Source organism: Athene cunicularia (assembly GCF_003259725.1).
Source record: "Athene cunicularia isolate RWA chromosome 5 unlocalized genomic scaffold, athCun1 chr5_part2, whole genome shotgun sequence".
Lineage (NCBI taxonomy): Eukaryota > Metazoa > Chordata > Aves > Strigiformes > Strigidae > Athene > Athene cunicularia.
The window spans coordinates 6,626,802-6,650,668 of NW_020799102.1; the positions used below are offsets into that span (position 1 = coordinate 6,626,802).

The 23,867-nt window shown below is 49.7% G+C and overlaps 1 protein-coding gene across 1 annotated transcript in view; it reads right to left on the minus strand.

Moving 5' to 3' along the window:
- Window positions 1–264: 264 nt before the first annotated feature.
- CD81 (CD81 molecule) overlaps window positions 265–23,867 on the minus strand; it is a 36,054-nt gene continuing 12,451 nt past the window's right edge. Inside the window, exons 3-8 of the mRNA XM_026850388.1 lie at window positions 12,363–12,460; window positions 9,437–9,511; window positions 6,600–6,707; window positions 5,580–5,681; window positions 5,183–5,272; window positions 265–4,482 (exon numbers count right to left, since the gene is read on the minus strand). Of these exons, the coding sequence (XP_026706189.1) occupies window positions 4,420–4,482; window positions 5,183–5,272; window positions 5,580–5,681; window positions 6,600–6,707; window positions 9,437–9,511; window positions 12,363–12,460 (536 nt within the window). The 3' untranslated portion in view covers window positions 265–4,419. The remainder of the gene's footprint in view (window positions 4,483–5,182; window positions 5,273–5,579; window positions 5,682–6,599; window positions 6,708–9,436; window positions 9,512–12,362; window positions 12,461–23,867) is intronic.

Sequence of the window (23,867 nt, forward strand, 5' to 3'; positions counted from 1 at the left end):
TTTATCCCCATCTGGACCAACAATACAGCACCACAATCCAAATGTTTTAAGGCATGAAGCAAAGAGCATCACATTCATGGGAAACCACCTAGAGGGTCAGCTAAGGACTGCATTCCTTGCAGCCTCGAATTCTGTTTGAATATAAGAACGAGACAAGCCCATTCCCTTGGAAGACGTGGCAGAAATCTGTACATGATGGAAAGAAACAAGATCTGACAACACATCATTAAAAATCCACTAACAAGGAGGTTTGCTTTGTTTCTCTTTTTTTATTGTTTTTAAATATAACTTTTTTTTTTTTTTTCTTTCCAGAAGTCATTATGTCCGACTCCATTAACATTCAGGTAAACAAGTGAAAGAACAACTGATGGGCATGATCTCGTAGCACGGGCACAGCCGCTGGGAACAGGGCTTGCCTTTCTCTGCGGCAGCTGAACATGGCTCCCCCTCACCCGGCGTTCCCTCCCTCTCTGTACCGGCACAAGCGGCGGCTGGCGGCTGCCGTGGGACATTCCTGCCTCAAACACAGCAAGAAATCCAAGACAGGGCAGAGGAAGGCAGGCAGTTGTGGGATCACAGCGCTTGGCCTCCCCCCTCACTCTCAGCCAGGCTGTCCCCAGATGGTGTGGAGGGGCAGGCGATGCCAGCAACGGTGGCATTACCAGACCATCCGTAAAAATCAGATCAGTCCCTGGCCAGATGGCAGCAGAGGGCATTTTGGGTCACTTCAGGAGAAGCCCCTTTGGGTGTGCGCAGTACTGTCACCGCAGCCCCCCTGAATTTCAGCACAGTCACCCTAATTTGCAATCCACATTAGCTCCCTCACAGCTGTGCCCCCCTTCTCTTGAGGAGGAGCACAACTGCAGCAGCCACCACCGCTGGCAAGCCACCTTTTTGCCTTCCCTCAGCACCATTCTGGATGCGTCCCCAGCCTGCCTGCAGCCCCCTCCCCGAGGCTGGAAGAACCCATGCTGTTGAAGCCTGGTTCACAAAGCATCCTGGTGTTAAGGTTAACTGGTTGTAAAACTGCAGCGGTTCATCACACTATGCACACTATGAGAAACGTTTATTAAACTGATTTTTGTTTCATTTCTTTAAAAAAAAAAAGGCAGAAAGAAGTTAAACACACTGCTTTGTGGCATGCTCCACAGTATGAAAAAATCCCAAGCATTCAGTTAAGCTGTCAGCGGCTCTGTTTGACCTTTTGATGTGGTCTTAGATCTGGACGGTTGACTCCCCTCTTCCCCACCAGCCTCCCTCTGCCCCCTGCCTCAGCTCACAGCCGTTTTCTCAGCTGTCACTAGCTCCAGGAGGATGCTTCCCTGGAGAGGGAGGGGTTTGTGTTTACAGCCCACAATTTCATCCTTTGTTTTCTGGGGTGCGGAGGGGAGCAGGACGGGCCCTGTGCTGCACACACAAACACACAGGTAAGCAGGAGAGGCCTGAGGCAGGGCTGGGGTCCAGCCTAGTGGTTTTTCCCCTCCACCTCAGCCAGCTCTGGGTCTGACCAGCTGGCAGGAGAGCCCTGTCACCTTTGGATCCTGAGTGTCTGCAAGAGGGCGAGTCTCCTCAGCCCTTCACAGCTCCTTCTCTAGGTTGCTTCAGCTCAGGTCCAGCTTCCCAGGAGGCCGGACTAGAGGAGACCCAAGTGGGTAGTTTTTTTCTGTGAGGGTTTCTCAGCTACTTCGTCATCCTTAAGCATGAATGTTCCTCTGTACCTCCTCTCCCAGGGCGCACCCTTCCTGCTACAGCTGATTCCATCGAACACGGGGACTCTCACCTAGTAACTCTAAAGAAAGCATTACCCTCTCCTTGCAGAATTCCTTCTGCTCCCTCCCAGCCACTGGCTGTCACCCTCCTGCAGCAGCCGCAGGGACAGGAGGTGGCCCAGGGAGCTGCCGCTGGAGCTCCCCACCGTGACCAGCCACCTCTGAAACGAGCCAGAGAGCAAACTGCAGCCTGTGTGGGACGTGGCCTGAGCAAGCGTCCTGCTCTCCATCCTCCCACAGCTCTCAAGACTCCCTCTCCAACTACCACTTTCCCCCAATTGCTCCTGCCTGGGACAACCCAGACCCCTACAGCTATTATGTCCAAGGACACACCTGAACCACATCGAGACCCAGTCCCTCCTCAAACAGAGCTCCAGCGACATACACAGCATCAACTGAATACTGAACAATATCAAAAATACGGTATAAGGAAAGAAAACAGAATTGAAATGCTTAATGGCATATTTATACACATTTATCAACAGTCAACAAAAAAGGCGGCAAGTTACACATCCATTCTGTATGCGAACAATCCCGATGCACATATATGTAAACACACATGCTTGGTTGATGCATATACATATAGCCACACAACAGAGTAGGTGACCTGAAAGAGCTATGCTGGGAAGCAGGGGAAGGGGTTACCTACAGCAAAACCTCGTCTCGTTCTCAATGTGCACAACGTGGACATTCAGGGCAGTGTTGCTTTAAGGCTATTTCTAAGGCTGAATCTTTTCCTGTCCAACCCCTCAATCCAAAGTTCTGTTGAAGCACCTCCTCCTCTTACCCAGCACAACTTGAGAGATAGATATACATATATTTACTTATATACTTTTTAAAGGCCCTATATACTAAAAGACAGGAAGAGGAAAGGGGTGAGTGGAAGGGGGGAAAAGCTTCCGAATGGATCAGTTTGCCCCAGTGCAGGAATCTCCCATCCTGTAGTGGCAAAGGCCACAGCAGCCACATGCAGTGGACAAGGTACTAGTTCAAAATGATCACGGGTCTCCCTCTCTATCTGATCTGAAGCTCTTCGTTGCAATGAAGGGGGAGAGTGAAATACTTTAAGAAACAAAAATATTCCTGAAGTGGGGAAGGTGATCACTAGTTTCAACTCCTCCCCTTACCTGCTTCAAGGTGGCAAAGAGCTGAGAGATACTATAATTTTTAGCTCAAGTGCCCGTATGGCTGAGGAAAACGCTTTGCTTAAAAATATATATCTATAGAACTATACATATAGATCATCTTTTTAGAGACACTCTGATTTTATTACATAGCTCCTGGGTCACTCTCCCCGTCTATCTACATGGTAACAGTGGCATACAACAGAAGCCACATACATCAAATTAGCTTACCAGGTCTCAAGAAAGTGTTTCAACTGGTGTGATCTAAAATCCTGAATTCCCTTGCTTTGATAAGCTGATCTCCTGCTGTCGGTATAACTGGAAGTGGAAGGTCTTAAAAATAAACTACGTTGGGTTTTTTTTTTTCAAAATCAGGTTATGACAATTTCCCAGCAATGTTACAGTGTGTGACCATATGCTGTAAGTAAGGAAAATTTCATTGAACAAGAAAGTGATGCAGAGATGAAATTTTAAACATGTGTGCATATGGCTGGGAACCCCCAAGTGATATCCTGCAATACATAAATGCAGGATTTCTAAGGTTAAGGACATATTTTTTTAAAAAAGTTTTCTTCTTTTTTCCAACATCATTTGTATGAAAGCATTAGCTTAACAGTGGAAACTAGAACTAGACTCTCCCAAAAACATATGTCTATTAAAGAAACTTTGAAGGAGGTTAGGAAAGTGATTTAATTTTCAGCTTGTTATATTTGAAAAACTGGGACTAAAATTAACCTCCAGCCACTGACCCTTTAATGTAATGAATCAATGGAAAGGAGTGAATTTATAAAGTTATAGCCCCAAGAGAAAAACCACAAAAAGCCAAAAACATCCCCACTCTTCAGAGAATTAAAAAAAATATAAGCATGACTTCTGTTAAAGATTGACCTAGCGATGCAAACAGGTCGGAGAGGAACAACGTGCCTGTGTTTCCCACGGGACACATCGCACCCAGGCGACGGGGGCTGTTTCCTCTCCTCTGCTCTCCCAGTCTTCAGGCAGTCAGCCAGGCTTCCCTACAGACAGCTTGGGAACGCCAGGGAGTTGGGGTGGTGGTAGGAAAAGATGAGTACAAATGAACAAAAATGCTAAATCCCGCTTCAGCATCCAATTACGTATTTTAAAAAAAGTCAGTGTTGAAAAAGAGAGTAAAAACCAAGGCAAAGTTTTCTGCTAACAGGCTTCAGCCTTCTCCTCTGTACATCTTCCACCAACGTTATTTCTGAGTTACGGGGGTGGGGAAGGGGGAGGAAGGACTCGATCTCCTGCTACAGCAGCTTTCCCCATCACACAAAACTGATGTGTAACTAACTCAGCCACAAGGATACGGGAAAGTTTTATTTATTAAAAAAAAAAAAGTACTTCAAAATAAAAATGATAAGTACTGCATGGTAATATTTGAAGTATTTATATACATAGTTTTCTTTGTCTTTTGTTGAAATGTCTCCTGGTCACTTGGTGGCACTTGGGGTCCCCTCTAGCGCCGTCCGCCCTGCTCCCCCCTTCCCCTCCCCGGCTCTCACGGCTCAGTAGACGGAGCTGTTCCTTATGCCACAGCACAGCACCATGCTCAGGATCATTTCGAAGATCTGTCAGGAGACACAGGGGCACCACTGAGGCACAGACCAGCACGATGCCAGAGCTCCCCCACAGCCCGAAGTCCCCTGCTCCACATAAACACTCTTATGCCAGATAAGGGCAGAGATGCTGTGTCTGTGCAGCTGTTTTCATTAGGAGTTGGTCAATTCGAGGTAAGATGACATTCTTCCCTCTCCTGCTGGCAGCAGTGGTGGCATGCTGCAGGCCTCCCGGCTGCCAGCTACACAGCAAACACTTCAAGACCCCTCTGGCACTACACTCAGCCTTTCCACAGGCACTGGGTTACTGGTCCACACCACCCACTGCTTGTGGGGAGCAAACCCACTGTGGCAAAGAAAGCAAATCCCTTCCAACTGCAGACTCCAGCAACAAAACACAGCAGCCCAAGAAACAAACAGTTTTGGAGGCAACGAGGAGGCTCCATGGTGCTCTGCCCTTCTGGCTGGGGTTGCAGGTGCTCCTGCTTTGCCGGGCACCCGTCCTAACATCCCACCCCCCGGGGGGATGGCGAAGCTCTGGGTCTCGCCACGTCCCAGAGCAGCTGGGGTGCAGGGGACTGGCGCTGCATGCTGAGCCCCAGGGGCATCCCGAGGAGAGGGACAGATCCAGCCCAGCTGGAACAGAACCAGGTCACCTCGAGGCAGCTTTCCCCCATCCCACAAGAGCAAGGCACAGCAGAGTCATGCTTACCATGATCACGGCGACCACGATGGCAGCGATACCGATCAGGTACAGCTTCCCAGAGAACAGCTCATCGATTTTTTTGTGGCAGTTCGAGAGCTGAAGCAGAGAAGCATGCCGGTCAGAGAGCCTGCTTTCCCCTTGCCCGCCCTGACCCCCAGTCCTGATGGCCTTCGTGGGTCCCGGCTCTAGGACTTCCCACCAGACTTCACCCTCAGTGCCTGCCAGCCCCCTCAAGCAGTAACAGCAATGGAAGAACTGACGGGAACCTCCAACATCCCTTTACACTATTCCCAAATAAACAAAATTTCCACCCTATAATGTAATTCCCAATAAATCCCCAAATTTCCCTGGCAGCTGAGTTTCCTCGCAGGAGCTGTGCTGAGCGAAGAGCAGCCATGCCTACCCCAATAACGTTTTTCAGCAAGGTGTCCTTCTTTGGGCAGAGGTCATCTCTCCACAGGGGAGTGATAGCTCCTATTGCATTATCGGGACCACAGCAGTCCAGCTACACAGAGAAAGGAAAAAAAATCCAACAAAAAACTAGTGTTAGCAGACAGCAAACACTCATGTAAGGCTCTCCCCACCATTAAACATCCCTGAAGCCACCCAAGACTGAGGAGGCATCGTGGCAGGGGAAACAAGGGAAGGGGAGTAACTCTCCAAATTCAGATTTTCTTTCCATGCAATGCAGCTTCTTTCTACAGTAATCCCAGACAGGTCTGGCACTGGTATCCTGGAAGAGAGTGAACTCATCTCTCTCCAGAGATTTTGTTTCCTGCCGAGCAATGGAAGTATCAGGATTAGTTCCTCAGAGCAACATTTTTCTTCCACTGAATTTTACTTAATCAGGGGTGCTGAGGTAAATGAAAAGCAACTTAATTAGAGCTGGGACCAGATTTCCCAGCACAGTGCGAAGGACAGAATATTGAAGAGGGTACAACTCTGTTTCTTAGCATGTAAGAACAGCAAATGTGAAAGGCTAAGACCTGAATGTAGCATCATCTGCTTTACACCCTGCTTTTCCCATTAATTTTCCTGACACCCATTTTTTAATTCTCTTAACTCCCACATTCTCATTTCCTCTGGCTGCACTAAACTCCTACAGGGAGATTTCTACATAGAGCTTCGAAAGCAGGCAGCAAAATCCCAGTGCTGAGAACACATTTGATCCAGTTCACTCCTAAGCATGAAAAAAATCCAGTGTTGCCTTCAGTCCCTGCCTGAGGACTTACAGTTCAACTTACTGCCTCTGCCTCAGTGGGGAGGATCAGTTTATGCTCCTCACCATTTCCCCCCTGACAAACCACATGCAGAAGTTAATGGGGTGCAGTTTGCAGCATGCAGGATCCTATCCACCAGCAGGTGCTTTGGCCAACTGCACGGAACCTAAGCAGAGTGTGCAGCGAGACCGCCACCGTCTTACCGTTTCATGAAAGGTCTTCACTACAGCTTTCCCGTTGTTCGTCTCCGAATCTGCCATGAGCGCTTGTTGAAACGCTTGATCGTAGAACTGCTTCACATCTTTGGCTATCTAGGAAAGATGGAAAAAAATCCCTTTCAGCCAGAGGAGAGGAGGAAACCCGGCCAGCAGATGTGCCTGAAGGGGACAGGTTCCCTCTAATGGCACTCGCAGGTAGATAAGCAGTTTTTAAATAGATTTGGACCCTGTTTATTTGCACAGATGTGTGAAAGAAGGCCTGGCTTTCATAGGGCTCAAGCCCCTCCAGCCGTAGTATGTTAAGAGCAGCAAATATTAAGAACTTCATCCACCAGCCAGCAGGTTCTAGCCAAGCTACCCAAGTGCTCCTCCAGCTCTCTGCAGCAGACAGAGATGGCCAGGGCTCGGAGGATGAACCACAAGATCTGCGATAGCCTTCAGCCCGTGTGGATATGCTGTTGGGCTCAGAAATGCAGAAACAGCTTGTGCTGAACCACCCCAGACATGGAGACGAAGCACAAAGGCAACTCTTCTCCCACCCAAGGCTGCAGGGACAGGACACGCTGGGGGAGTCTGGAGGAGGTGGGGCGCTCAAGCAAGGCCATCTGTAGGGACAGGCACTTCGGCTCACTGCCTGGCTTGGAGCAGATGGCAGCAATTGGGGAGACACTGCACACTAAATCCTAGTGAGACAGCTCATTTGGGTCAGGAAGCTGAGGTGCTTTTAGGTGGATGTCAAACTCTATCTGGGTCCCCACCCAGAGCTGGGCACCCCCATCCTGAAAATGGTTCTATGAAAAGTCTCATCCGTACTCTAGCCCTGCCACCTGGGCTGGTAAACTGCAGCCACCCATGGGGGTCTGCTACACAATGAAAAAAACCCTCATTTTCAGGGAAGCTGGCCTTGTGGCTTCTCCTCTAACACCCTTCAATAATTTGTGAGAGATAGATGAAAGGAAGACATGCAAGAGAAGCAAAAAAAAAAAAAAGAGCAAGTATGAAAGGGAAAAAGCTTTTCAGAACATCTGCTCTTGGCAGCACAGGCTGGATCAGCACACGAAAAAAGAAACTGCAGCAAGAAGGAGTGTGATTTCAATCAATTATCCCAGCATTTCTGTCACTGCTCAAAAAAGTTTGCTTTGGAGGGCGATGTTCTCTGATCAAGCCATTTGATTCTGGTACATGGAAAAAAAAAAAAATCCTACTTCTTGCCTCCCCATCCGGTAACTAGAGCATCTCCAAGAAGGCAGCTGAGGGAGAGACTGCCTCCAGTTTTGTGGAAGAGCATCCTGTGCCCGTGTGATAGGAGATGACTGTCCCTGCAAGGGTCTGCAAACCCCCGGGGAACAGAATCCCCAGGGAGAGCAGCTCTTGGTGCCTGGGATCATCCCAGCCCGTGTGGCTCCTGACCAAGGCAGGGGGCAGCAAGCCACCCGCCTTTTAAACGTGGACTCCCAAAGAGCCTACTCATCATCATCAAGGCTGCAAAAGCAGCTGAGGCCAACAGACTGACACAATTCATTTTAAATGGCAAAATTAATTTTAGGGGATGAGGTCATCGCTCTTGTATTGGCAGATCTGAAATTTCTCATCTTTATGCTCTGATGGCCAAGCACGTTCTCCCCAGCACAGAAAGCAAGAGCCATGGGGTCCCTCTTTACCCAAGCTTCACTTTTTTTGCTGTCAGTTCAGTTGTACATCTTGGACTCTAGGATTCACAAACTAACATCTACAGGAGGCACAGCCCCTCTACAAAGGTTAATTAGCTCACCAAAGCTGCTAGGAAACAGCACCCTGCCTGTATAATAATATGTTTAGCCACGGAAGAGTTTGTTCCGGTGAAGACATGGTCTCTCTGGTGGGTGACTACAAGGGTGTTCCCATTCATGATCGAGCTGGACATTTGTGGCCTACATGCATGTGAAAGCTGAGCAGGCCACCACCGACTTACACAGCTGGCTTATGTCTCTTAGTAAAGTAAACACATTTCCTACTCCGCCAGAGCCTAACCTTGGCTTTGAGCACAAGCAGTCCCCTTCTCTCCTCCAAACCCTTGATGGCTGAGTGATCAACACCCATCCCACTGCTTGCTGCAGCGTGGCCACAGTTCCCACACACTCACAGCTTTGCTCTTTGAGACCAAACTCTGCATGTGTGTGAGCATAGGTGACCATAGCAAAGGGAAGATGAGCAGAAAGGGAAGGTGAAAAGCTGCAATTTTCAGTCCTACCATTGATCTGACCCCTTCCAGCCAAAGGACCTCATCCCAGCAGTCCCTAGCAGGTACCTGGGACAGACATGACTTCTGCCCCTTATGTGTGCACAGCATATTGATCAGCAGCAAGCTCAGTCCTGGCAGACCAACAGCCCAAAGTGGGTTATATGATACTGGCAAAGAGCAGGCAGCATCAAGCAATCCCGTTAACACAGACACAGGGTATTCCCTCCCTTCGGGGCCACGCGGCTGGGTTCACCCCTTGCCCTTTGGCACCTCGGCCATGCAGATGGCTTTTCTTCACGACTTCATGCATGAATCAGCTCACATTGTGACTGGCAGCAAGGAGGAGACCCAAGCGAGATGGGGATATTTTTATTGCAGACATTGCACTATATACCATAAGGGGCAGCTGCTACTATCAAGTGCTCACATTTAAAGTTCAGCAGTCCAGCCAAGGGGAGTTAGGTGACCTGTCCAGGACACACAGCTAATCCAAGCCCCCATGACTGTCTGGCACTAGCTCACAAGCAAAACATGCTGGGATCTGCTGCAGTTCTGTCCCAGCCTCCCACTTGCACAAATGCAGGTTTAAGAGTTGTCTTACTTGGTCTTTGTTGACAAATCCCCAAATTCCAGCCGCAACTTCGCAGGCAAACAGGATCACCAAGCAAGTGAAGAACTGCAAAGACAAATCAAGAGAGAGACACTTAATGTATCTGGCTACGGGCAAAAGCAGCAACTAGGTGGGTAGAGGTGTGGAGTGGCTCTTCTACTGATGGAAAAGATCAGAGCAAGGTGTTGTCTGACTTCAAACCATCTTCTCTCTCATACACACACTGAGCCCCAACACATTTTCCTAAAACCCATTGGATGCCACTCCACATCCAGACCTCCCCTGGGATGGCTGAGAGGGGTTTAGCAGAGCCTTTCCCACACAGGGACTGGTAGGGATGAGTATGCCATGGGCACTACAAGACACATTGTGTTCCTCTTCATGCACCTTCCAGACAAGCTTCTCGCTCTGCCACAGATGCTCCGAGGATGGGAATTGCCAGTTCAGGGTTAAAACATTTCAGCTGCTGAGGAGCTGCGGGGCGTCAGGGTGTGATTTATGGCCAGCTCTCTTGGCATCCACAGCCCTGCAAGGCTACTGCAGTTTTTTGCATAAATACTAACACTGATGTTTTCCCACAGTCCCACCCTGTTTGTGCGGTTCCAGCACTCTTCCCCACCATCCCCACAAAGCCTCCCTCCATCTTTTTGTTCAGATCCCGGGAAGACATTGTGATGGTCGGTCTGTTAGACTGGGAATGGGAAGCTGTAAAGCTCATACATCAGAGCCAGGTGGGAAGGCACGGACAGGCCTCTCCATGACAACATCACCCTCAGTGACTTCTTCCTGGGAAAAGCCCCAAACTGGGAGACTTGCTGTGGAAGTAAAGAAGCAAAAGAGGTGAATCATGGTATGGGGCTGGACAACAGCCCCTGGATCCTAGGCAGTCTCTCAGGACATTTTCTTCAACAACAGAGGGAATGGGAGTTTCCAGAATCATGTTCTCACATGCAAGAGCAAAGAGTTATCAGCAAAATGGAAACAGGACTATTGATATGACAGCAAAAAAGGACTCCCAACGTCCTTGCCCTGTCCCAGAACAACCAACTGCATTTCAAACACCTTTCTATCCCTGGTTCTCCAGGAACATCTTTGGGGGACTGGGTCCCACATCCCATCATGGAATCCCATCACCCTAACCTTCAGGCACAAGGTCACTGTAATTCTCTGGTCAGGCACTAGGGATCACTCTTGCAGTGGTTACCCTCCAGTGAAGGATGGCTCATTTATCCCAGATTTGGAGGTACAATTTCCTGCAGACTGAATTCCGCAAGCTGGCGGCAAAGCACCAGAGATACAGCCGGATGCTATGGGAACAGGGAGGTGTTCCCAGCCAGGCGTTCGTGCCCCAGCCCCATCCTGGGGAGCAGCACCCGCTCCATGTCAAGCAGCTCCCTTCTGCCTTCCTCAAGTTTTGCTGCTCAGCTTCCATGCCACCTTTAGCATGGCATTTTGATAGCGTGGAGGCTCCTGGTACTTTCCCCTTTTGCAATAAGCCAACAGTCGCTCCATCAGCTGGCGGCAGGAGAGGGGAGAGCAGCTGCTTCCCAGCAACACCCTGAGGAGGCTGCCTGGAAATGTCCTTGGAGCATGGTGGGAGCCTTGGCCAGGGAAAAGTGTCATCACAAGGCGTCTCCAGCCTCCTCTTGGCAAGCCAAGGTGTGAGCAAACACAGGCAGCACACGGCAGCTAGAGCTGCTAATTTCAGCCCAAGCAGCCAGCTTCCCTGTCAGGTACATTGTACCATCTGCCCTTCTAATCCTCTTTCCAGCTTCAAGAAGGAGTAAGGGGTAATTCAGGTTCTGTAATCACTTGCATTAACAAAAAAAAAAATAATCCAAAGCTGCCAGACCTTGCTACAAGCACCCCTGTCGGATTTGTGCACGGGCTCCTCCTATTCTCGGCAGCAGTGATAATGCAAACTCCCACAGCAGTTCTCATCCACTGACATTCAGATATATATGCAGTATACAGATAAAAGCTGGTGAGAAGGACCCCCTTCTTACCGGGAAACAGAAGCAACTAGAGGTGAAGCCATCTGTGAGAGCAAGGGAAAGGAGCTCCATTTCCCTCTGTCCACACCCATGGGTCACTACACCATGAGTGAGAATCTTCCAGCCCAACGAAGCCAAGTGCTGGAAAGTACTTCCAATTTATTTTTTTTTTTTTATGTTTTGCCCCTCCTATTTTATTTTATTTTTATTTTTTTGCATTGAGCTTAAAGCTGAATCACGTGTGAGAATGTGCTTTAAATCAATGGGTCTTCCCTACCCCCAAGGCAAAGGCTTTTGGTGTTGGCTACAGTTTATACAATAAAGCTCCTCCTGTGCCAGAAATCCCAAGCTGCTGCCTCACATCAAGGACGCCTGTAGCACTTCAGTAATTGATTTTCCAGGATGTACCTAGACATCCTCACAAAGATATTGTGGGAAATCTTTGCTGTTTCCTCATCCAAACAGATAAAAATAGCAGATGATGCCTTAAAAGAACTGGAATTGCCACAGGCAGCCTTGGAACAGAGTGAAAGGGGAAGCTGTAGGGGACATCAGGTAAGAAAGAGGATTTAGTGGGCGCTTGGTCAGACAGCCAGACCACGGAGGGGGATAAAAGCGTGGCGGGTGTTCACACATAACAGAGAAATCCTGCTGTTCGCACCTCTTCTGCCATGTTCCTGGCTTCGGGCTCTGTCCTGCGGCCAGGCAGGAGCGGGAGGCAGCGGCATGCCTGCCAGCTCAGCCGGGGCTCCGGCGGGCCGGGCTGGGGCCTGCGGCCAAGCACCGTGGCCTCGCTCCTCCGCAGAGCTCAGCCAGGGGCTCACGCGTCCTCCCAGCCCTGTTTGTCGGGAAAGGCTCCACCAAGAGAGGCACAGCCGGCTGCTGCCACCAGGCAGGGATGTCCAAAGCTTTGCACCTCTTACCGTTCCCAGCAGGCACTGAGACTCCTGAATAGCGCCATAGCATCCCAGGAACCCCACGAACATCATGACAGCTCCAACCGCGATCAGGATGTAGATGCCTGCAAGGGAGAGAGAGAGGCAAGAGTGTTACTGCAGAGCTTCCTACGGCAGCACCTCGGCACCTGGCCTGGCCGGGTCCCCATGGCAGCTGATCATGGCTGTGCAGGGCTAAGGCTGGATGAACATGAGCCAGCAGTGTGCCCAGGTGGCCAAGAAGGCCAATGGCATCCTGGCTTGGATCAGAAATAAGTGTGGCCAGCAGGGACAGGGAAGGGATCTGACCCTTGTACTCAGCACTGCTGAGGCTGCACAGTGATTCCTGTGTTCAGTTTTGGGCCCCTCACCCCAAAAAGGCCATTGAATGACTTGAGCGTGTCCAGAGAAGGGCAACGGAGCTGGGGCAGGGTCTGGAGCACAGGTCTGATGGGGAGCAGCTGAGGGAACTGGGGGGGTTTAGTCTGGAGAAGAGGAGGCTGAGGGGAGACCTCATCGCCCTCTACAGCTCCCTGACAGAAGGGTGCAGAGAGCTGGGGATGCGTCTCTTGAGCCAAAGGACAAGAGGGAACGGCCTTAAGCTGCACCAAGGCAGGGTCAGACTGGATATTAGGAAGCATTTCTTTCCAGAAGGGGTTGTTGGGCATTGGAATGGGCTGCCCTGGGCAGGTGGGGGAGTCCCCATCCCTGGAGAGGTTTAAGAGTAGGGCTGACATAGCACTTAGGGGTATGGTGTAGTTGGGAACTGTCAGTGTGAGGTCAATGGTTGGACTGGATGATCTTCAAGGCCTTTTCCAACCGAGACAAGTCTGTGATTCTGTGAAGGCCGAGGAGATACAAGTAGAGGTGGCAGCAGATGTAGCAGAACCACACAACATACACAAGTCAGATCTCAAGTGTTTTAAGCTGCTAGCACTGAAACTTTAAAAACCCCACCACCCCCAAAATCGGAGGAAACGCAGAGAGCTGGAGCAGTAATAGATAGAGGATGCAGCAGGCAAGGCAAAGGCTCTACGCTCTCCTCAAAGCTGTAGTATGCTTTGTGCATACTACACAATGCAGAGGAGATGAAAATGATTACTCAGCATATCTTTTAAAATAAACAATAAGGCATATGGTTTATTTATATTAAACATCATGCAAATATTTATCTGTCTAACATTTTAGAGACAGATGAGCCACAAAATGAAGGGAAAAGCTCTGCTTAAGCATCTCATTTCATATAATCTGGCTTTTGTTTGTTATAGGTTCTTCTACTGAGAGGAAGACATTTTTTAATTTCAACTTATTAAATATGCACAGTCAACTTACTCCATGACTAGTTCAAAGCTTGGAAATTAGGCGGGGGGGGGGCTTCAGAAAACAGATGAATGAAAGTTTATTCATCCAGGAAACAAGAGCTTAGCTTAAGGCTCAGGTCGGCTGCTGCCAGTAATCACCATTGTCTCACTGACCATGGGACTGGCGAGACCTTGGTGATGACTCGGCCAAATGCGACAGCTCAGTCAAATCTGTTTCCTTTTACCAAAACCAGCTTTCTTATGGTGTGTCCCATATATTTAATGCATTTTTGGTTGACTAATAGTCTCAAGTATTGTGGTTCTACTATTTTGTCAGTGAATTCTATCTTCTGTTCAAAAGAAATTTAACATGCAAAGAATAATCAAAGAAATGAGGCAAGACTGCAGTCACCATTTTTAACTGATGGTAAAAAGAAAAAATCAGGATGAGACTAAGTGTATATGGGCATTCCAGAGGTAACAGAAGTGCAGCGAATCCTCCTAGTGCCTGGGAGATACATCCCCTCAACGAAATGTTTTCTTCTGCATTGAATCAAAATGTTTTTACAGTTACTAATCAGTTTGTTAACTCCCCTTTAGGCACCAAAGTATAAACAGAGCTCAACGTTAAAACTGCTCTACATGCCCCTCATGTTTAAGGTTTTTCTTATCGCTGTAGCTTTTAAACAGTCTTCTGATAGTTAAAGTGCAAAGTCGAAAGGGCATGCACTGAGAGCAGAGCTAAGCCAAGTTAAACTCTTCTCTAAAAAAAACCCCAGATATATAATAACAATCTCAACTTGTTTAAAATCCCCTTACGGATACGTCAAACTTGGGAAAGGGTGAACTTTGGTTCACGTTTCTTCCTTTGTTAAAAGTCACCAGCACCCAAACAATGTCACCACAAACGCAAGGGCCAATTCGGCGAGGGGTGGCGAGGGAAAGGCCTCCCGGCAGCCCCGGCGCTGGGACCCTCTGGCCGCCGTTCCCCCCCCGGCACCGCGCTCACACAACGCCGCCTCCCGCTATATTTAGGTGCCGGGGGTGGGCGGGAGCCAGCGGCAGGGGAAGCGCCAGCACAATGGAGCACGCTGACCCCGCCGCAGGAAGCCCCTCTTCACAAAACCTGACGGCATCTGCGGCCAGTGACACCAACATCCTCAGCCAGCAGATGGGGGGGAAGATGCGAGTTACACCTCCTGATGTGCACTGAAGGGGCTTCAGCAGCACCCAGTAGCCCCAAAAACCCAACAGGCAACTGCGCTGCTGAAGCTCCCCAAGTAGAGAGCAGACACCTCCTTACTTGAAGGTACAAAGACAAGGGAAAAACAAACAAACAAACAAAAATCCTAGGAGAGTTTTTTGGAAAGGACAGGCCAGCAGCTCAAGTTTTGTGGGCCTGCCTGAAGTGGCATGAGGTGTTTTTATCCCAGTGGCTGGGGATGAGGTGAGGTGGCCCAGTGGCAGCAGCCGGGCAGAAAGCCAGTGTGGCGAGCAGTGGGCTGGGGCGTGCATGGGGCAGAGGGGTCTCGGAGGGGCTGTGGGTGATGGGAAGGCGTGAACGTGTCCTGTAAAATGAAGGCTGGGTGCCCGCAAAGCTCCAGAGAGACTGACGGAGATTTTTGGATGCTACGTAACTGCTGTTAAGAACAAGATAGCAGTAGTGGTCTCTCAAAAAAAGGTCCGCTTACTGTCACCAGAATCTGCTAATGCCCAGGAACTAGCCCTCACCACTCTAGCTTGTACCTGTGATGTTGCTGGTTTGGGTTTTCAACCCAAACTGTGGCAGGTTTTTCCATCTTACTTGGATGGTTCCACTGGAGAGCCTTCATCACTAATCACTCTGGGAAAACCAACTTTGCTCATCCCTGAGTACAGCAGCTTCTGACTTCTCCTCTCATTAGCTCAGCAGAGACAAGACAGCTGGGCTGGGGACAACTCATTTCAACATCTGAGCAGTCACTGTTCATGCTAACCACTCCAGCAGATGCAGCACATCTGGGGACCAAGCAGCATGATGCTGCAGGGACCTCAATGACCAGGTCAGTCCCACGGATGGACAGAAGATTTTACTCTCAAGTAGTTCAAAATAAACACTGAAGGCAACTTCTAGGCTGAACAAATATAGCCAGGAGATCAGAGAGTCACAGAGCAGCCCAGGTTGGAAACGACCTTGAAAGATCATCTGGTCCAACATTCTGTGAGAAAGGGAGCCTAGATGAGACTATCTAGCACCCTGTCCAGTTATATCTTGAAAACCAAGTGATGGGGACTCTACCATGGCCCTGTTCCAGTGAATGTTTGTTCTCACTGTAAAAAAATGTCTTTCTTATATTGACATCATCAGGAAAATGTAGGAGCCACCTGTAGATAGGAAAGTTTTGCTCTGAAAATGAGGAGATAAAAGTCCAGTGAGAACCTCAACTGGTGGAGGAGACTAAGAGGGAACAGAGACACTTGCAGTTTTATACAAGTCTTCTGGAGGCCTCTGTCCTTGCTTCTTGCTGGGATTTATGCAGCTTAAAAAAAAACAAAACCAAACCCGACCCGCTGAACTCCCACCCCAGACAGGATGTGCAGGCCTGAGACAGACAAGCAAGGTCCCCGCTTCCCACTCCTCTCCCCATTTGCACTTTGCCAACTCCTGGTCAGAGCCAGCAAACAGCGAGAAGTAAAGGAGGGAAGGGAAGAAGACACACACCACGTGCGGTTTCCTGTGGATGCGACTGCTGGAGTGGGAGCAGCAGGACCGTGCAGTCAGGATGGGGAGAGGGTGGCAACGACTGGCCTGAACTCGGAAAGCCACAAAAAACCCTTGAAGGCTTTTGGGATAAAGGCCAGCTTCATTCCCAGGCACAAACAAATGGCCGTTATGGAGTCGCCTTTTGTTACTGAGGGCCAGAGCACTACAGCCTCCTGGGAGGCAACAGAGCGGGACTCTGCTCCAGAGTTTATTTAAAAACGAGTACAAAATATTTAATGTAACACTAGTGTCTTGTACAATGAATGCTAGTGGTGTTTCTCCACAGAAATGCCACGCTGAACGCTACAAAATGAAGGCAACCAAAACACTCAACCACACACTTTGGATGGTGTTTGTTTTCCCACACCCATCCTTCCCCTCAAGCCATGGGGCTGGTGGGGGGTCTCTGCCTCTAGGCTGGGTGCCAGGCAGCTGGGGGGCTATTTCATGGCAATCACAGCCCAGCTGGGAATGACCAAGCCCTTTTCCCAGAAAGCAGCCTGACACATCTTAGCTTTCATTCCTGGCAGACAGCGAGGATGACGGCCAGCATGGTTTTGGGCTCCGTGTCTGTGAGCAAGACACCTGTCACCCCTGTCCTGAATGGCACATTATCCTCCTTAAAGTCAGAGGAGACTGCCTCCAGCACAAGTCTCCTACTATGTAAGCATCAGAGATGGGATTAACTCCTGTTAGCCTGTCCTGGGTGAGAAACTCTTCACCAAATCAGTATTTGCTCCAGGGCTCCACCCAAACTGGCACAATTCTGCACCAGCAAGGCTCCATCTGCCTTTCACATGCCACTTCCCAGCTCATTTGTATTGCAAGCTCTCTCAGGGGTTTTAAAACAAGAAACGCTGCTTTACCATAAACAAAAAACAAAATCAGAGAGGTATAAAACACAAGCTGCAGTGCCTTCAGTCATACTGCTCCCTCCAACAGCAGCAGTAGGTAATCCCAGGAAAAGCCAGAGCTGCAGGAACAGGTACAGCCTCCACATCCCTGAGCAAGGCTACAGCGTGATTTCTAACCCTACGGCACAATTCTGGTGAGGCAGCAGCAACCACAAGTGCTACAGCTGCCACGCATAACCAGCCACCCACGAAAGCAAGCTGTGAGCCACAGGACCTGTATCCTGGAGCTGGGGAAGTCACAGGAGGACTCGCAGAGACGAGCGATCTCAGTATTACCTGGAGTACTCAATCTCCTTTTGAGATGGAGCCTTAGAACAGAAAGCTTTAGGAAAAAGGGCCAACCAGCCTTAGCTTCACCTCTTCATCCCACACCTTGAGTATTGTGTCTACTTTTGGACACCTCAATATGAGAGAGATATCAAGGTGCTGGAGAGAGTGCAGAGCAGTGCAACAAAGCTGGTGAAGGGCCTGGAGAACAAATCCTATGAGGAGAGATTGAAGGAGCTGGGTCTGCTTAGTGTGAGGAGGAGAAGGCTGAGGGGAGACCTCATCACTCTCTACAGCTCCCTGAAAGGACATTGTAGAGTGGTTGGTGCTGGTCTCTTCTCACAGGTAATCAGCCACAGAACAAGAGGGAACGGCTTTAATCTCCAACAAGGGAGGTTCAGACTGGACATTCAGAAAACATTTTTCACAGAGAGTGGTCAGACAGTGGAATAGGCTGCCCAGGGAGGTGGTGGAGTCACCATCCCTGGATGTGTTTAGGGGTTGTTTAGATGAGATGTTGGGGATATGGTGTAGGGGAGAACTTTGTAGAGTCGGGCTGATGGTTGGACTCGATGATCCCGAGGGGCTTTTCCAACCTGAATGATTCTGTGTTTCATCACAGAGAGATTCAGGGCATGTCTGAATCCAAAGCAGAAGCACAGCTGTGATACAATCTCTTTGCTCAAGAGCATCAGGATGTCATACATCAGAAAAAGCAGCAGCAACGGACCAAACATAATTCCCCCTTCCCTGATACAACCAGGGCATGTGATCCTTTGGGCCGCAGGTACCTCCTAAAGCTTTTAGCCACAGAGAAAGTCCCTGAACATCCAACCCAAGGGACTGATAGTAATAGAGCACTTCTCTCTGGATGGTGCTAGATAGGAAATAAAAAGGAGCAGCCAAGAGGCCTGCTCAGCTCCCAGTTCACACAGATGATACCTCCATGGAGGGCCCTGTGCCTCTGGGCCAGGTGGGAAGTAGGATGCATAGTTCTGGAAGCAGGGAAGGGAGAGAAAAAGGCAGTATCCAATGTCTTGCTCTGGCATTATAGCATAGCTGGTGCCTGCAGGGTTGTAAAACCCATGTCCTGCCCCTGCTGAGGAGTAAATAAACAAGTAGAAAAAACAAACTTTAAAAAGGGACATGATGAAAAACAAATAAAAGGAGGAACAAGCACAGCAGAGTCCCTCTGAAACAAGCAGAGAGCAGTCCAGCTCTGGCCAGCCCTGCTCTCCTGCCCCACCATCCCCATCAGAAATGCTGTGCAGCTTCAGGCATGGGCATTCCTGGCTCCCACCTCTCCCCCCCCATTTTGATCCTCTCCCAGCAGCTTTAACTCGTTAAGTTAATGGAAGCCAGTCTTTTCCCCCAGGTCACCATGGCAATGATTCCAAAAGACAACAAAAGAAAAAAAAAAAAAAAAAGAATCCCCCCCCCTGAATCACACCATGTTTCCCAGGAAGCCCAGGCAGCTCTCCAAATTGTGCCTGCTCTCCCCCCGGGATGTGCTTTTAAAAGGGGCTGAGCCTGGAGCAAAGGGAGATTTTTGTGTTTATTCTCCCGGCAGGCAGGCTCCTGGTGGGGGGACTCTTCACATCCAAGAGTTTTGCAAGCCTCCGAGGGAGCTGTGGCTCCTGGCCTGGAGATGCTGAACATCACGGGGCTCGCCACCACCCTGCTGCAGGGAAGGGTGGGACCAGCAGACAGTGATGGGAAGGAGACTCCATCCTACCCACACCACCGATCCTGGAAGAACACCCTCTTCCTAGCCAAAAAAATGACCATGACATGCTTCCTTGCATCCTGGGGGCAAGATACAGGCAGGGAGTGAAGTCCCTCCAGGAAGGGGTAGGGGCAGGAAAGGGGTGGCTGCACCACCCAGCCAGCAAGGGAAGGTCTCCTGGATGCTTTTGTCCAGGTGCCTGGTGGAATTGGCCCAGCAGAGCTGACAGCACTTTGTTGGAAGTGGGGTGAGAAAGAAGGTGCGGAAAAAGAGAGGGCTTGCTGCAAGCCGATAACTGGGAAGCCCCTTTGTTTCCCTCCACCCCCTTTTCCAAGAAAAACATTGCTGCTCTGTGGCTGCTAATGACTTTCAGATGGAACAACAGTGTCGCAAAGCATGGAGAGCTCTCCTGGGGCTGTGTAGCTCACACCGGGAGATGAAAGGCTGTACGTGCTGCCCTTGTCTGCAAGAACAAGGCAAGAAGGAAGCAAAGGACACACCTCTGTCAGGAAAGCAAAGGCGAGGTGGAGAAGGCCCCAAACAACATCTTTGTGTGCACACACCTGTACCCAAAACGACTCCACACAGAGATGCCACAATCAGATTTCTTCTACCTACACAGAAAACACTGGAAGATGACTGGAGTTTTGTAACATCAGCACACGCGTGAGAGCTGGGAGGAGGTCTGCTGCACATCTCCAGGACTGGGATGGATGATGGTGGCGCAGCACAGGAGAACCAGGCTGGAACAGGCTGGCCCAGCCTCTCCTCTGTGGCCCCAGCCTACAGCGCTTCTGGACATCTCGACGTGCCCTGGGGGCTCCCCCACTGACAGAGCCCAAATCCTGCTGGAGGATTTCTTGTGGGCTTTGCATGTGGCAGGTTTTCAGAGGAAAACCATCAAAGCAACAGGTTTAAACAGCTCTGAAGAGCAAGAAGCCACCTTTGGCACAGGTCCCTGGCGGCAGAGCCAACGGGAGGGGACAAAGGAGGAGGACAGCTACATTATTTGTAGTTGGATAGATCTGAACCCAAAATGATGGTACCAATTTATGGCCTGAAGTCATAACCAATTTCAGTCTACAGAATAAATGAATTGCAGGAGTTGGTCACAATGAAGGTAGACTGAATTGCAGTTAAACACAACTTCCTTTTTTAACAGAAGTTTAATTCTATGGTAAGAATACAAAAAATGATTGTATTGTCAGACAGACATATGGTGTGAGCCAGATACTTAGAGGGAAGTACTGACTTTTGCCTCAAAACCACTATTTTAAAAAGAATTCTAGCATTATTGAAGGAGTTGATCTGACATTGATTATAAGAAAATCTAGAACCAGCAAATCTAGTAAATCTCAGCTTTTTTTTTCTTTAAGGGACTAAATAATTAAATGGCCCTTAACTGTAAATAAGTTTATTTCCAAGAGAGAAAAATGCAGGTACTTCTATTAAAAAAAAATAAATCTCTAAATATATTATTTTCTAAAGAATCCATTTTGCTCACTGTGGTTCAGGGCCAAATGCAAACCTTGGTTTCCACTCCCAAGCATGCAAGCCCGGCCACAGCTCCTGTCTCTACTGGCAAACCACCGATAACACAGAGCCTTGAAAAAGTACAGCAGAAATGGGTGAGAGCAGAACCCCATGCTGAACCAGCTGCGTTTACCCGTGGGGATTGCTGCAGCACCTCATGCCAAAACTGAAGGTGTTTTTTTGCTAGTGTTTATTACAGGACCTAGACACCACAACTCTTGGGCTCTTCTCTAGCCCTTCACAACAAATCTAGCAAGAGATTTGCTGTTGAGTCTAACCCCACGATATACAGAAGTTGGCACCACCTTTAAAAGGTGCCTAATATTTCTGGAGGGATGGGGAAAAGGATGGGAGCACGAAGAAGAACCAAGAACAACCCCACTGCTCACAGCAGGACCACACTCCCTGTAGCACTTCTGGCTTCCAGAGACTTTGCAACAACACACCAGAGCTGAGCACAATCCCCTCTGCAACCCTGGAAATCACTGCTTTTTGGTCAAGACAGTCCTGAAAAGTCTAATGAAGAAAGCAAGCTGCTGTTATGGATAGAAGGGACAGCTCCTCCACAACCGCTCAGCCAACTCAAATCCGTTTGGATGACGTGCTGGGATATGCTCTGCACTGCTGGCCCCACCTGGGACCCACAGCAAGAGCAGCAGCAGCTGCTCTACTCCCAGGTCTTAAGGACAGCAGGTAGGCCCTGGGGAGGCTCAGGCAGGCGTCCCGAGCCCTACCACATACGCACTGCCTCTTGGCAGTCCCTACTCTCTGCAAGGGTCAGACCCCCTGAGGCCAGCAAAGCTTCATGACAGTACTTCCAAAAATCCTGCGGCCACCCAGGAAAGCCAGTCAGTGATGGATGTTGTGCTGGCTTCAAGGAGAAGCATGCAGATGCAATTGCGGTTCAACTCAGATGCATACTCGTTTGTGAGAAAGACTTCAAAGCATCCTTGTGCATTCTGGCCCATTTTTTCCAGCCCAGTCTGTGTGAAAAGCAGCTTGAACTCATTTCTAGAGCAGAAATCATCATCCTGGACTGTATTTGTAGAGAGCAGGATGGCAAAGGGAATCTGTGATTCACCTTGTTAGAAAGCCTGCGCTCCTGTTAGCCTGGCTCCCCTTCAGCACTCCTGCCCCACACCACTGCCCAGTATGCTCACAGCCTTAAAATCAGCCCAAAGCCACTGCTGTCCCCACCTTGTCTCCCACAGGCTTTGCTGCCTGACCTGCTTGAAGCCAGATCCACAATCATCAGCCTGCTTGCTAGGGAGAAAAATTAAAAAAAAAAAAAATTAAAACCCCCCCAAACCTTTCTGTTGGGGCAGTGATACCCAGCAGGACAAGTGGGGAAAGGGAGCAGTGGCAGCTGGCTTGGTGGCCAGGTTTCACCCGCCACTGTATGCCTGTCCAAAACCTTCCACCCCTCCAAGGAGCACCGGTGCTGCCGTGCTCTGGGGAGGAGACACTGCCTAGCAGAGGGTTTACTAATAAGACACAAAAAACCTAAACAAAAGCAAAACCAACCCCCTCCTTACCCCCAAAGCTACACGGAAAACCACACCCCAGCTCTGGATGCCTTTGCACTCTTCCTCGTGCCTGGCCCCGCTCCCAGCGCCGAGCTAATTAGAGCCACGGGTCGTGTCACCCTGTCACTTGCCGTGAGCAGCTGGAGGCAGATTTCCTATTTTGGATCTGGCAGGTGAGAGAGGAGCTGAGACCATCCGGCTGCCACGTTCCACTCCTCACCGGGCAGCTTCGGGGAAAGCACGGGAAGGCAGGCAGCAGGGACAAGTGCTTGGCGACGCTCCCAGCACCCAGGTGGCCCAGCAAGGGGTGGGGGGTGGGGGTGTAAATGTGAAATCCAGGGGTGGGGATCCAAGACTTTTGTCCCCACCCTGCTGAAAGCATTTCACCCGCAGCAGCTACCTCTAGGCATCACACAACCAAATCCTTAAAGGATGGGAAACTGGGCTTCCCCCTGTTACATCTTCACATCAGCCCTCTACAATGGGGCAAAAGCCGTAAATCCAGTGGCACTTGCCTCTTCAAGATCCCCAGGGGCTCTTAAAACCAGTTGCTGACCAACTTATTATGGAGAGATCAGACTGCTCCAGTTTTTACTTGTATTGCAGAGATGGACCAGCTCAGCCTTTTCCCAGGAGCTCTCATAACTCATGTAATCACAGGTAATTTTTTTTTTTTAAATGGTACTTTATGTGTAGGGTCAATAAACATTTAAGAAGCCGTTAACCAGGTTTTAGCAACCAAGTTAACAATGCCTCTAACTCTCAAGGGATGTTTTCTGACCTGCCATCAACGCCTTGCTCAGCGTCCAGACACACAGAGCGCTTCAGACACAGTGTTATGCAAGGGCAGCAGGCAAGAAGGATTTTAGTTTTTCAACTACAAATAAAGCAAATAAACGTATATTAGACCATAAGCCTAGCTCAGATGAAGAACAAGTATTTTCCTTCATAGTCAGGAAAACATGAAAACATGGTGCTCCAGCTGTCCCCATCACTGGTACCGCTTGGCCTTTACAGCGCTGAAGCAGTTAACTTGCCATTTGCTGGAGCGTTGGGTCCACAGCCAAAATGGAAGCGCAAAAGCCAAGACTGCAACAAGTGGTTAGGGGATCAGATGGTTTGCGAGCTGTGCTGAGGAAAAGCCTGTGAACAAGAGCTCGTTTAACAACCTCCCCAGCCAGCCCACAAGACAACTCGTTGGATGCAGTGCCAAAGTGCCGGGAGGGGCACGGGGATGGGGGGGGACCGCTTGCGGGAAACCCCAATCCCAGGAGCTCCCTCCTCATGGGCTGGCGGGGTGAGCAGGGAAACAGCTGCCCACGCCCGTGAGGGCTACAGGAGTGGCTGCTGCAGTGGTCCAGTCTGGTCTGGCTGCAGGGAAGCTGCGAGCAGGGACTTCTCCTCGCCTCCTGCTCCTGCAGCAGGCTGGAGGCAGATAAACAGCGCACCTGGTACCCTGGTAGCTGCCCGGCTTCCCACATCC